General features: G+C 37.1%; 1 protein-coding gene across 1 annotated transcript; it reads right to left on the reverse strand.

Annotated features, from left to right (window-relative positions):
• On the reverse strand, positions 3048–12880 carry LOC109234429 (translocase of chloroplast 90, chloroplastic). Its single transcript, XM_019400413.1, has 3 exons — positions 12458–12880; positions 11183–11314; positions 3048–5743 (listed from the first exon to the last, which is right to left on the reverse strand). Exons 2-3 carry the CDS (start codon positions 11307–11309, stop codon positions 3480–3482), a joined length of 2391 nt encoding a protein of 796 aa, XP_019255958.1. The 5' UTR covers positions 11310–11314; positions 12458–12880; the 3' UTR covers positions 3048–3479.

Below are 14324 nucleotides of genomic sequence, written 5' to 3' on the forward strand. Positions count from 1 at the left end.
CACGAATTATATATATATATATATATATATATATATATATATATATATATATATATATATATATGCTTAATAGTCACCCATTATCACAAAAAGAGTAGTGAGTACATTAGTAGGAAGGTTTGACACGTGATTTAAAATTCTTGTATTTATCTCTCTCCTAATCCTCTATTTATGCATTAACTAGAACTCAACCTTTCTGTGCCAAAAAATAGAACCTGAATTCTTACAATAAAATACAAAAATAAAAGACTACTGAGATAACTTGCGATATATGAATAGACAGGTGGAGAAAAGTAAAAACACAAGCAAAGTTAATTACGTAATTAATTTATGTACTTATTTGTATTTTACCAAGTGACATCATAGGCTCAAATGTACCAATGGGGATAAGACAAATGGTCTTTAAAGAGAAGAAATAATTATAAGACAGGCAAGAGAATTCACTTATTGGTAATTTTTGGTAAATTAGATTGTGACACATAACAAACATAGGTTCCGAGAATTTCTTGTTAGAAGATATGAGGTCCATATTTTGCCTAAAAAATAAAAAATTATAAAAATTCTATTAACCTTTTTCTAATCTTAAAAGCTTGGCTAGCATATTCGAGAGCATTTTAGTATCTACATCTTCTTATTTGACTTTCTAATTTGTAGGAATATAGGATTTTCTGGAAATACTATTAAATTCCATCTCTCTCTATATGTATATATAATCGACATATTAAGTAAATATTGGAATGTTTCAAACTCATTGATTCTAAATTCTAAATGTGTCTTTAACTACCAGTGGCGGATCCAGGATTTTGGATTCGTGGCTTAACTTTTTTTGACGTGCAGCTACTACCACTCACATAGTATAAGTGCATAACTATTTGAACATGACGATCAAAAAAGTTAATAAAAAACTCGTATTAATATTATAGACGCGTGTAAAGAAAAATGCAACGGGAGAGATTCTTTTTTATGGATTTTGCTACTCTAGTGATAGTGAAAAAGTAGTCTGAAAAGGAAATAAATAAAGTAATAGTAGTATTGGATAAAAAATGTAGCTAATGGATTAAATTTTTTTCTTAAAAAAAAATAATTGGCCCGAAAGGAAGAAAGTAAAATTGATCCCTGTTGAGAGTACGATTCGATCTCCCAACCCCCCATTCAGTAAAAGCAAACACTACCCTTGCTTGACCGAAGCATCCATTAGCGCTTTTGTGTTATGGTTGCTTTCTTATTTTATAGTATATCATTGGCCTAAAGTTTTCTGTATAACTATACATATTCTGTGGTGAGGTTAATGGGTGCTGAAGCACCCAAATTTTCATTAAAATATTATGGTATAGCCAGTTTTCACACTGGTCAATGAAAAATAGCCAGCGTTTATCAAGTCAATGAAAAATAGCCACTATTTTGCTGCAACAGGGACCGGTCCAGTATAATATACGGGAGTTCTGGTGCATTTGTGTACGAACTCCAGCATATTATGTTGGACCTGTATACTTTGCTAACTCCTGTAAAATTTGCGGGAGACTTGAGCACCGGTGCTCCAAACTCCAGTATATTATACTGGACAATTATACTTGCTGGAACTCCCGTAAAATTTGCGGGAGTTCCAGCATAATTATGCTTGAACTCCCGTAAAATTTGCGGGCGTATTTTTCTGGATTTTGAACAGTGTTTTCGCTCAGATTTAAAGTGGCTAAATTTCAATAACTTTTGAAACTTGGCTATTTTTCAACGACCAGTGGTAAATCTGGCTATTTTTGAATTTCATCCGCCCATGCTAACTACAGGCTCGACATGAAAATGTTTATATAAAAATAAGAAAATAAAAAGTTGGAAATCATAAAAATGGAATTTCTTCCTAGTAAATGTGGTTTTGTCAAAACTAGCTACCAAATCAAAAAAGAAAATATCTGCCTTTTCTTGTTATTATAGTTATAATGTTCAACTTTTATTTTTCCAAATATATTTTTGCATATAATTATAATTATATGCTCAACCACAATATCTACAAGACTACAACATACTTGCTTATTCCTCCCAAAACGAAGTAACTAAAGCAACATACTTCTGTTTGACATGCACATAGCAACAATTTTTGTTATTATTGTATTATTTTGAGTGTACATGCACAAACCAGAAATATAATCTAGCAAGAGTTGGACAAATATACCCACAAGTAAAGCTTTTTAGGCAGTTGTTATGCCCATATGGCTTTCCTTTGTATATTGATAATAGGCTATAAATCTATATATTTTGTTGTAGTTCACCCTTATTTGGTGTGTTTAAATGGTGAAAAATTGTCAATTGAGCTTAACATACGTTGGTCATTGGCTTAGGGCGTAATATAAAAGCTTCTAACCATGACTTTAGCTGCATGCTCGACCTGAGAAGGAAAGTAACACCATTGTTGAAGCAGAGTTGAGTTCGGAAAATTTTCAAGTCCATTTCACAAGACGAATCGAAGAGTTTTTCTCTACTTTTCTATTCCTATTGCTATGGATATTGTTTTGACTATGTTTATTGTGTTTTTGAGTAATATTATGAGTAGCTAAACTTATCATTTAGGATTTTGATGGAACCAATTGGTGGGTGAATTATTGACCGTGTTTATCTATAATTAAACCGTTCTGTTATCTCTGTGTTCAATTATATTTTGCTTGTGGTTAATTGAAGGGCTTTCAATTAAATGATTACATGATTAAATTATTGTTGAACACTTAGGAGTTTACAGTTTCATGTTCTATTTCACACCCCGGTGGAGGTTCTTTTCACCCTTCCTCACGGTACTACTTCGCTATCGGTCACCCAGGAGCTGTATTTAGCCTTACAAGGTGGTCCTTGATGATTCACGCGGGATTCCACGTGCCCCATGCTACTCGGGTCTGAACATAAGCTAGTGATGCTTTCGGCTACTGGACTTTCGCCATCTAGGGTGCAGCATTCGGTCTGCTTCGCCTAGCAACACAACGCTTGTATTGCTCTCCCACAATCCCGTTTTCACGGTTCTGAGTACTTGAGAAAGATTAAAGGAGAAAGATGGATGTTATTGCTCAAAGAACAGAAAAAAACTGAAACTAGAAAATGCATCTACTAATTACCCTTCTGACATCAGAATGAGCATCCTGCTAGCTTTTCAAGCTAATTATTACAAGAAACGCAGAAAACTTTTGTATGCTCTCTATATTACTATACACTTATTATTCAGATACAAAACTACAGCCATCTCAACTTTGCCTGACAAAAAAAAAGGTGTCTTTTTACCTATCCTGGATTTGACAATATTGATCTAACATCAAAACATAGTGACCTTCGCTCATTGCTGTACTGTCGATGGAAAACGCCATGCTATGAATATGTAAGTCATTTTCTTCAGCAGTTCAACCCTTCTAGGTAGAAGTAGGAAAGTGCCTCCTCGCCTCAAAGCCCTACAGGCCGCTCCTAAACAAAACATGATAGACCTCCTTGAACTGAAAGGAAAACATTCATTCCGCTTCCAGGGAGTCTCCAACAAGTTGGTCAGTTCTCTTTCTGCGAAATAAGGCCCTGACGATCGAGAAAAGTGCAATAAAAGCTACTTCCATGTGCTCAGAGCTGCTTGTCTTGATGGAAACCTGACCCATCTTCCGGTTATTGAGGTTTGCGCTTACTGACATGTTTGTACCTCGACTCACTCTGAAGTCAGTTTGCAAGTTTCCGCTCAACACTGTATCTTTGTTAAGCGAGAGAACTGTCATCGAGAGACTCAGACTTTCATTTCTCACTGGGTAATCTTTTCCTCTTAAAGTAGCTCCAAAGCTTCCACCATAAGCCGCTTGCCCAGCACCCCCCATCCGACCAGCATTCACAGTAAACTTCAGTCTCTTTCCAATTGAAAAACTATCTTCACACTTGGTACCAAGAAAATACTTATCCCCGAATGGTATTACAGAAATACCACATTCAGTGACATTATTTCTTAAGTTTCTTACCTTTGCACTACTGTGAATAGTGCAGATCAGCTCCTTGTTGGCAGATTGAATATCGAGACCTACCGCATAAGTGGGCCCACCTGGATTGGTGAATGCTGCAGCAAACTCGGATTGAATACTGAAGTCTCGTTTGTCCTTGCTCATTTGTCCATTGACTGAGGCAATGATGTTTTTTCTTATTTCTGCACTGCTCTCCAGGTTAATGCCATCAAAGCTCACATCATGGTCCCATCCATTGGTATCAAGCACTGGTCGTGCAAGCCACTGTTCGCTGGTAACGAGACACCTGTATCTGTGGACAGGGCAATCTGAATCGAAGCTTGGCGGAATAGCCATATCTGGCAACAGAACCGGCTCTGGAGAGCCCTCCTCCTGGTTATCAGACTCATCATTCGGGGCTTTACTCTCACTCGAAGAAACTCTCTTTTCTCTTCGCCTACGAGCTTCTTCTATCAGTTGTTTTTTCAAATAGAGGATTTCCCGGTAGTCTAATTCGTCAAGATAATCCTTCTTCTGGGAACCACTCAACCTTTCAAACTGAGACTTGGTCAGTATCCGAATAGGAGGTAATTGATAATATTCATCTTCATCATCCGAGTCTAAAAGAGGAACCTCGTCAATTTCATTCTCAGATCCACCGTGCCTTATCTGAGCACGATGCTTTAGAAAGGACGAGAGAAGATGTGGAAGAGAAGGCAATCGTCCGACATTTGATGGTCCCACCTTTAGGCTGTCTTCAAAGTCCAACAGGGTATTAACATCACTTAGAACTTTGGTGCATATGCACAGCAACAATAACTGAGACTTCCACGCCTGCCCATTAGGTAGAATTTTCTCTCCGGCATTATTGGTTTTGCAATTGGGATCATTCTCCACTAAAACTACAGGATTTTCAAGCTTTGTGTCAGAGACTGCCTGGTGAATATAATGTTGCACCAAATCTGTGCAGGTGGTGATGAAAGATTCATAGTTAACAGGATATCCATTTATCCCTTCGGGAAGATTGAAGGAAGAATGAGTCATGACAATGATGGTATTAAACCAAATTGCAGGACCAAAGACTTCCGTTATAAGCTTCAACAAGGGGAAATCACTGTAGCCTGTGTTGATCAAATCCAGGCGCTCAAAATACAGTACCATGTCAGGTTTAGATTTCCTTAAAAATCGTTTCACAGAACGCAAAATCTTCTTGTTTTTCCTGACATTACTGGGTGAGGGAGGCAGTAAACCAGGAGTGTCAATAAACGATACTCTGATGCCATTTACTGTTCCCGCAATCTCTTGAATACGGTCAGTAGCGGGCTTGAACGCGTTGGTTGTTGCTCTTGATTGGTCAAATATGGAATTTATGGTTGAACTCTTGCCAACTCCAGTCCTACCCAGTACAAGGATCTTAAATGAGAAATCCAATTGCGGTCGGCCAGCAGCTTCTTGTTCTGCTGCTATTACACGTGCTCTCTCAATTTTAAGATTTGCCCTTTTTAAATCCGATTCTCTTGCCCGTATCAGTGATGCCAGCTGGATTCGGTATAAGACCTTTGATACCAGCAGGTTGTCCTCGGACAGGCCAAAACGTTTAAGAAGCCGCAAGAACTTAATCTGAAGAGCTTCAATCTTTACCACTGGACTAGGCTTCTCATTGACACTAAAATCTGACTGAAAAGAATCCTCCACCATCCGTTGCTGTGAATGGAAATGATTTGTATTCTGCTGATTATCATTGGAAGATTGGGTTGTATTGGCTAATGCTGTTGTTGTAACCAAATCAGCAGTGTGAGCTGAACCAAAGGAAGAAAAGAACGGCATCAATGATTTGAGATAACAGTTAAAGAGGAGGAAATCTACAGTCAACTGATTAATAGTGAAGGCATATGGGCCAGCATTATTCTATAACATTCAGAAGATTCTTCCAAAACCATCCACTATTCATTTAACTAGAATGATGAAGTCCAAAGGGATATCCCAAAGTAAGACGCTATTTCAGTTGAAACTAACTAGGGTTGCCAACATAACAACCTTTACTACATAACAGGATCTGAAGGATATGTATATGCGCTCGCTCTTATCAGCAGATGAGCATTAAAACATGGTTTTATTTGCTGTCATTATCTTTTCACACATCAACAATAATTCTGGTCTCTTTGTGCTTCTTTTCGTTTTCAAATCACTTGATTATGGGGAACTACAGATATTCGAGATAATGAAAAGCTTTGGCGTAGTAATGGTATTTGATTTATTTCTTATCAGAACAAAAGAAAGTGACTTATCTTATTGAACGAGTAAAATATGCCCTAAGAACAAAATTTAGGGAGTACCATTGCAATGAACCGTTGCACTTCAGACGCAGACACATTAATGGTCTACATAAACAATAAACACACAACACATACAACAAAACTATAGCTGTAAATGTCACAGTTATTGTGATCAACAGACTAAATAACAAACAAGAATATAGGAGACTGCTTTTTGATAAACAATGATTGTGATGACTCTCTCTGCCTTTGACCACTCCTCTGTAAAAGGATACAAACAAATAAATAAGTAAATAAATAAGCTACTTTGCATCGAGAGTTGAAAAAATCTCGTACGCCCACGAGCTTAAATCATATTTGTTATTTCTACTTCTAATACTTGCATTTGATAATATTTGATTACGCAGTCCCAAAAACTACAGAGTTTGTTTTCAGAAAATGAATTACTTCCTTGGTCCCAATTAATATGACACTTTCTAGTTTGAGACTCCCAAAAATGTTTGACAGAGTTCACTTTCTACGCAACTCTCACAGATTTCAACAAATTTAAATTCATTAAAAAATTTCAAGATTTTAACTTCACCGTAATGTTTTCTCTCTCAAACTATCTTTTTACCAAATATTTTATTTTTGTTTACTATCACTAATACAATATATATGTCAAATTTTACATCTTAAAAACTCCAGGACTCAACTACCAATGTACCATCATATAAAATAGATTGGACAGGGTGCTGGGCATCTGGAATCTGGACTCAAACTGATATCAATTGGTTTTACCTTTGTACTCCAAAATGGGAAGCATGTAGTAATTGTTAAGTTGGACACTGGCATTTGTGCTCGGCAAAAGCCAAAACTTCACTTTTATCTATATTAATCAACACAAGAATAGTAGAAATGTGCAGTAAAATAATGAAGTAGAAGAGTCTCATTTTAATCGATTGTCTCAGTGTTATCAAAGGCGCGCTTAAAGCGTGCTTGTAACGACCCGGCCGGTCGTTTTTGGAATTTACGCCCCGATCCCCCATTAATTGCTTCCCCTAAGTTCATTTCTGCTATGTTGGTTTGCCGGGACGTTCGGTGTTAGGATTCGGAGTGTTTTGGGACACTTAGTCCCTAAATGAGAGCTTAAGTGTGGAAAAGTGGTTCGTAGTCGGAGCAGTGTGAAGACGACCTCGGAATGGAAATCCGATGGTTCCGTTAGCTCCGTTAGGTGATTTCGGGGTTGGGAGCGTGTTCGGAATGTATTTTGGAAGTCCGTAGCTCATTTAGGCTTGAAATGCCGAAGTTTGAATTTTATAAGTTTCCGGTCCGATAGTGAGTTTTTGATCCGAGGGTCGGATTGGAATTCCGGAAGTCACAGTAGTTTCCGTCATGTCATTTGGGATGTGTGTGCAAAATTTCAGGTCATTCGGACGAGGTTCGGGTAGGTTTTTGATTGAAAGCGTGTTTTGTTGGAATTTGAAGTTCTTAGGCTTGAATCTTTGATTAATTCGGGTTTCCGGCGTTGTTTTAGGTGGTTTAAGGATTTGTACAAGTTTGAATGAGATATTAGGTGTTATTGGTGCTTTTGGTTGAGGTCCCGGGGGCCTCGGGATGATTTCGGGTGGTTAACGGAAGAATTTGAGAGGTGTTGCAGCAGCTGAACCATTGCTGCTTCTGGTATTTTCGCATCTGCGGCTTGGGAACCGCAGATGCGGAGCCGCAGAAGCGGCCTGTCCATCGCAGGAGCGGAATTTGAGTGTTTCTTCAGTTTCCGCAGGTGCGGAAGTAGAACCGCAGAAGCGGTTACGCACCTGCGAGATCATGGTCGCAGATGCGGCCCTGGGTCTTTGGTCGAAAACGCAAAAGCGGTAGGAAATCCGCATAAGCGGAATCCGCAGGTGCGGTATAAGACCGCAGAAGCGGAGCCTGGCAACTTAAGGGAAAGCCGCAGAAGCGGCACTTGGTCCGCAGAAGCGGCTTGTCCGCAGAAGCGAAAATACCTGTGCAGATATAGAAATTTCGAGGGTTTGATTTCATAAGTTAGAAAAATCAATTTGAGCTCGGGTAAGGGCGATTTTCAGAGGATTTTGAAGAGAAGATCATTGGGTAACGTTTTCTTAATCCTATTTAGTTGTATTCCATCAATATCTAGTTAAATCCATCATTAGAATTCGAATTTAGGGTCAAAAATTGGATAGTTTGGGGAAAACTTCTTAGACCTAACTTTTGGATTTTGAGTGGGCATTTGACCTCCGATTTGGGAGATTTTTATATGGTTAGACTCGTGAGAGTACGAGGGTTCTGAAAATGTGAAAATTATTCGATTCCGAGACGTTGTCCTGAGGGGCGTTTGGGTCATTTTACCTATTTTCGCGCCTTAGCTTTAAATTTAATAGTGGAATCAGTAGGGCCCTGACCTTCCTCGTCACTACCCAACCGAGGTTAAGCTTGGCACTTACTGAGTACCGCCTGCGCATGTTTTTTTTTCATGTGCAGATCCAGGTACCTCTTCTCAGGCGCACTATCCTTGAGGCGAGGAGATACACGGAGACTTCGAGGTATATCTGCAGCGTCCGCAGACCGAAGAGTCTTCTTCCTTATTCTAGTTGTAGAGCTGTTATCCTATCATACTTTTGATGTAGATATTCTGGAGATTAGAGTACTTATGCTAATTCTATTAGCCTGTGTTTCCCGTGAGTTTCCAGGTTTTGGGATTGAGTTGTAGACTTCCGCATATCTTTAGAGTTGTATAGGCCGGGCGGCCTTATATTCAGTTGTTATTTTTCATATGTTCAGTTTTAATTGATTATTCCTCAAGTTAAATTGTTATTTCCGCGCTGTTAGGCTTACCTAGTTGTAGGAACTAGGTGCCATCACGACATGTTCATGGAGGGTGAACGGGGGTCGTGACAGTGCTTAAGCCCGGAAGCGAGGCTCAAAACATGTTGAGCGCTTTGCCTCGCTTAGCAGGTGCTTCAGTGTTGTCATTAAGGCTCTAAGGCATACTTTTCCTTGACAATGAGCACAATCCTGAAGAGGCGACACTAAACAATTGATATTTCACTTTATCATAAATTTTCCTCAATTTGTATGTCCATATATTTGGTATTCATGCTTATAGGTATTAGTCTTGGACTACACATACATATTTGGTAGTTTTCTCCATTTACGCCTTTCTTCACTAAAGCACACGCTTTATTTTCGCTTTGCGCTTGAAGCCCCAACAGACCTTGGAGCTTTTTTGCGCTTTTCGTCTTTGATAACACTGACTTGTCTGAATTGTAGCTCCAATTTGCTTTTCGACCTATATACGCTTCTAGTAGCAAAACAGTCGATCTCCAGGAAGATGTTATGACTGATTTGCAGTGCTCAATGATATTAACTATGGTTATATAGAGTATAAATTAATATTGCTCTCCTATTTCAGCCTAAGAAGAACTATAACTCACAAATCCTGAAGCCTAGGGCCATTTGGATTTATTAACTTCTATGATGTAAAAACCTACTCTAAAAAAAAAGAATGTAACAAGCCTACTTCACCTGAACAAAGAAAAAGAATGTACCAAAACCTATAAAGTCTAAAGTAAAATGGCATTACCTTACTAGGAAACAGTTAAAAAGTTTAAAAAGTTACTTACTCGAAAAAGTTATCCTATCTCCTTGTTGCATGAGAGGGCAAGATTTGGAGTCGGTTTCAGAAAGCATTATTTTGGATAATGTAGAACATCATTCAAAAACTGGGGAGATCTCAAGTAGATTTCTCACTTCTACACTAAAATTTCATTTGTCTTTTTTTTTTTTAATAACCGTGGTGTCCGAGCCAGCTTGCCATTAATTCCATGGGATACCTGCCACCTCCCACCAGCAACTGGTACCAGGTAACTCTGTCCACCAAAGGATAGAACATATGGGAAAAAATCACCTAGTGTTTTATCTCTGGGAATTGAACCTGAGACCTCATGGTGCTCAACCCACCTCATTGACTACTAGGCCACATCTTTTGCCTATTTTAAAGAGAAACAATCTCGTACTTCCTTTGAGTTTCTCTTAAATGGTTGTATATCTAACTTCTAAGAGCTGAAAACCAAACTGATAAAGCAAATAAAAATAGAACCTAGCATAAACCCCACTTGAATCCCAAATGCTGGAAAAGTAATTAAGTAATTTCCTTAATCTTAAGCCGCTTTTTCTTCCTTTCAATTTTGAAGCTATCCTAAATAGGGAATTACTTCGTGCCGCGAAATTTCTGCAACTTCCTCTATTTTCAATATTTACCTCTACTTTGCCGGTCAAGATTTAGCAATTCCTTTTTTTTTTTTATAAAGAATGTTTAGCCATTTCATTAAGAAAAGACTTCAATCCAAAAATCACATACTAGCTGGTTGTTATTAGGTTGTTAGAACTCTAAGCAACCTGATTCTTCAAAACGGGATGCTCCTTGCACCAACATTGTGGCTCTTAGCCAATGAAAACTACTAGCAAGCACACAAACTATCATGCGGGAGGGTACCAAACACTATAAATACACTACATGTTTTCAGGTCAATGTGCTAGTACTTTTTGGGAAACCAAAATAAATTATTTAACAAAAAAGTTGGCCAGGCTCTAAACTTGTCAAAGCTCCTAAAACTGATACATTGTTTAGTAACTTTTTTCCAACCACCATATCTTTAGTTTCATCTGCTAATAGAATCTATAAAATATAACCAAAGTCATTTGGTTAGCTCTTGCTTTATAGCAGAGCACATTTCCTGCGTAAACCTTTAGAAGATCTATGCTTAAGAGCATAGAGTACTTTCATCAGCTGGAAAGTCTCAATCGAACTCCATCAAAAAAATTAGACATGCTTTAACTACTGAAATGTTGAAGCTAGAAGACAATCAAAACACTGTTGCCATGCTAACTTACAATCATATTCCAATGAAATAGCAAATAATAAAGGTGAAAAAATTATTATAGCACATAATGGAGAAATACCTGGGTGATCAAACTCTTGATCAGGATGTTCCTCTGATAAAAAGCTATCTGATGCTAAAAGTGGTCTCGATGAGGCTACTGACTTGGATATCAACTGTGATAGGACCCAGTCCTTCAAACTCATCATGTTTTCTGCACAGAAGGACACGGATTCTAACTATATAATTCATCTTTCTTGCCCTTTGCAGCATAAAAGATAGGTGAGAACACCAACTGAAGATGTTCATAGAATTGCATCATCGCAAGTAATAGCATGCACCAATAAACAGACTTATAGAGAAATTCTTATATATAGGCTCGTGATTGGACCCGTTTGGAAAAGAGAACAATCTTAACTTCAAGAATAACCAAAAAAATGGACAATGTTCAGTTGGAATGTGAAAACGTGACTAAGTTAGTCCTAGTTACTTTCCGAGGCACGGGGGACTCTCGGACTGCTTGAATGAGAACACTATGTCAAAATAATTCCATGATAATTCATCCAAATTATTGGATAAAACATGGAACAACCCATATTTTGATCTTGTTGATCAGTTTCCTTTAGACTATCGTATTTCACTCTAATGTTTCACAATTGCAGAAATGCAAGGTAAGGCTGTATACTGTAGGCTCAACATGGTCCCCCTTCCCCGGACCCTGACATAGAGGGAGCTTAGTGCACCGAGTTACCTTTTAAATTTTTCAGACTTGCCATTTATTTGATGACTGATATTTCCTGCATAAACCATACTTACATACTAATCACAAAACATCAACCATGAAAACTATAAGAGTACCTAGTTTTATTTTGGAGATACCAAAAAAAAAAAGAAATCCAAAGTCAACTATGCTTTACTAGAACAAGGCAGCTTTACGAAATAAACTAGCATAGAAATAAATATAACAACAATACTATTTTATTTTTTTGTTTGATGATGATGGTGTCTGGGCCCGTGCACCTCGACTATCTTTGGGAGTAGCTCCGACTAGCACATGCACTAGGTAATTGTGTCCATCAAGGCTTGGACAAACGAAGAAATCAGCTAGTGTTTTTTGTTCAAGCTGAAACCTCGTGGTTATTCACCTACTCCATTGACAGTTGGGCCACACCCTTAGGTGCAATAAAGACAACAACAATTACAACAACTCATCTCAATCCTAAACTAGTTGGCTATATAAATGATAAATCTTCAAAATCCATTTGGACAATTTTATTGCAAAGAAACAAGTAAAAGTTCATAAAATTAACATCCAATAAAACAGAGGAGAGTAAAGAACACATGGTTAAACACATACCTGGTTAACACTTAATTCCAATCACCATTGAACAAGAGCTTCAGAATTACAAAAATGACCAAAAAATACAAAAACCCAAATTCCCAGACCAAGATTCTACTTTTCTGGTTTATTTACTGAGTTAAGCAAACCCCATTTGAGAAAAATCAAGATAAATCAAAACCCAGATGCTAAAAACTGGCAAATGGAACGAAATCAAAAGGGTATGAAATTGAAAATGAATTGGGTATTCTTGAAAAAAGAAAAAGATAGAAATGGGACCCTTTATACCATACTTAGGAGGGAGTTTTAGAATTTTGTTCTTTGATCGAAATTGATTTGTGGGAAGACGCGGTAGAGGGGGGTTTTGGTTTTTCAGATAAGACACAGTGACGATGTTGTATTGATTCTCCGCCCTAAAAATTCCCACATTTGGTTGACAAAATAAATATGTGCATTATTATAAATCTTTTGCATCATCACTTAAATTGATGAATAGGCAACTTTGCATATCAACTCTGATATGGTAAACCAATTACAATAATAATTTATTATAATAAATTAAATTATATTGAAAGTGTAAAAATTATTTATTAAAGTATAAAAGTAACTTATTGTTGTATGTACACAAAATTTAAATAAAAGATAATATTACTAGCCACTCTTGATTGATTTTTTTCTTTAATTTGTTTGGACTTTTATTATTTAAAGGAAAAATGTATAATTACCCCTAACCTATAACCAAAGTTCTAACTATACACTTTTTCTTTACGGAATTTCTCGTAACCCCCTAAACTTTTTCTACCTTAATTATTTGGACCTTACGTGCTGAGCTGGACTAGTACGTGAAAACACCGCCACCAAACGCGTAGTAAAATAAAGAAAAAAGCTTTAGCCTATACGAAATGGCCACATGTCGTTCTCGAAGCTGATTTGGAAGAACTCTCCTTCAAAACATAAAACGTTCTTCTTCCCCATTTTACGAGCCATTTTCAAGACTTTTGAAGCTAGGTTTTGTCTTCCAATTTTCTTTTGTTGGAAGAGGTAAGTGGATTTTTGTGTAAATTCCTCCCTTTGTTGTCATTTTTCTATTAGAAGTTTTTAATTTCTTCCCCAATTTTTGTGTATAAATCATAAGGTTAGGAATGCCAATCTGACCTTGAATCGAACCATTAACATATGGGCTTTATACTTGTTTTCGATCTATTAGTATCCAATTGCAAGAGAACAAAGAAATTTTTTAGGTCCAGCTGATTTTGTTAACAATCGAAGAGGGAAGAGGAGTCTGAACAATCGAAAATTTTTTTGGGTCTGATGGAACCGAAAATAAGAGTTAAAAAAAGATAAAAAGGGGAATGGGATGGGGGCCCATTATTTTTTATAAAAAATGATGTGCGTGTCTACACTGCTTGTAATTTTAACTGGGTACCAGTCCAGCTCAGCACATAGGCCCCAATAATTAAGGTAAAAAAAAAAGTTTAGAGGGTTCTAGGAATCCCGCAAAGAAAAAGTGTATAGATAAAACTTTGGTTATAGGTTAGGGGGTTAATTATGCATTTTTCCTCATTTAAACTCACTTTTATATATTTATATGTACAAGGAAAAAAATAATCTTCTATGATCAGTTACGATTTAAATAGGATAAAATGACCTTATAAAACAATTTTGTATTATTTTCCCGTTATGATTCATGCAAATTGACTCCCTAAAGAAGAATCTAAGAAGAACCACTTTTATTGAGTTGAATTCATGTGATTTTCAAACCAACCCAACTCAGTTGGTGGGTATAAACATAAGTTAGATTTATGATTTGGTGTTGTAATTTATCATTAATATTTTCTAAAATTTTGGTTATTACACACTTGAAACAAACATAAAAAAATGCCGT

The sequence above is a fragment of the Nicotiana attenuata genome, chromosome 11 (genome assembly GCF_001879085.1).
Source record: "Nicotiana attenuata strain UT chromosome 11, NIATTr2, whole genome shotgun sequence".
Classification (NCBI taxonomy): domain Eukaryota; kingdom Viridiplantae; phylum Streptophyta; class Magnoliopsida; order Solanales; family Solanaceae; genus Nicotiana; species Nicotiana attenuata.

Bases quoted from the DNA above. Each gene is read 5' to 3' on its own strand.
- LOC109234429 (XM_019400413.1), bottom strand. From the start codon at position 11,309: ATGATGAGTTTGAAGGACTGGGTCCTATCACAGTTGATATCCAAGTCA. The intron at 5,744-11,182 runs GTATTTCTCCAT...CCTTTGGTTCAG, and splicing joins TCAAGAGTTTGATCACCCAG to CTCACACTGCTGATTTGGTT.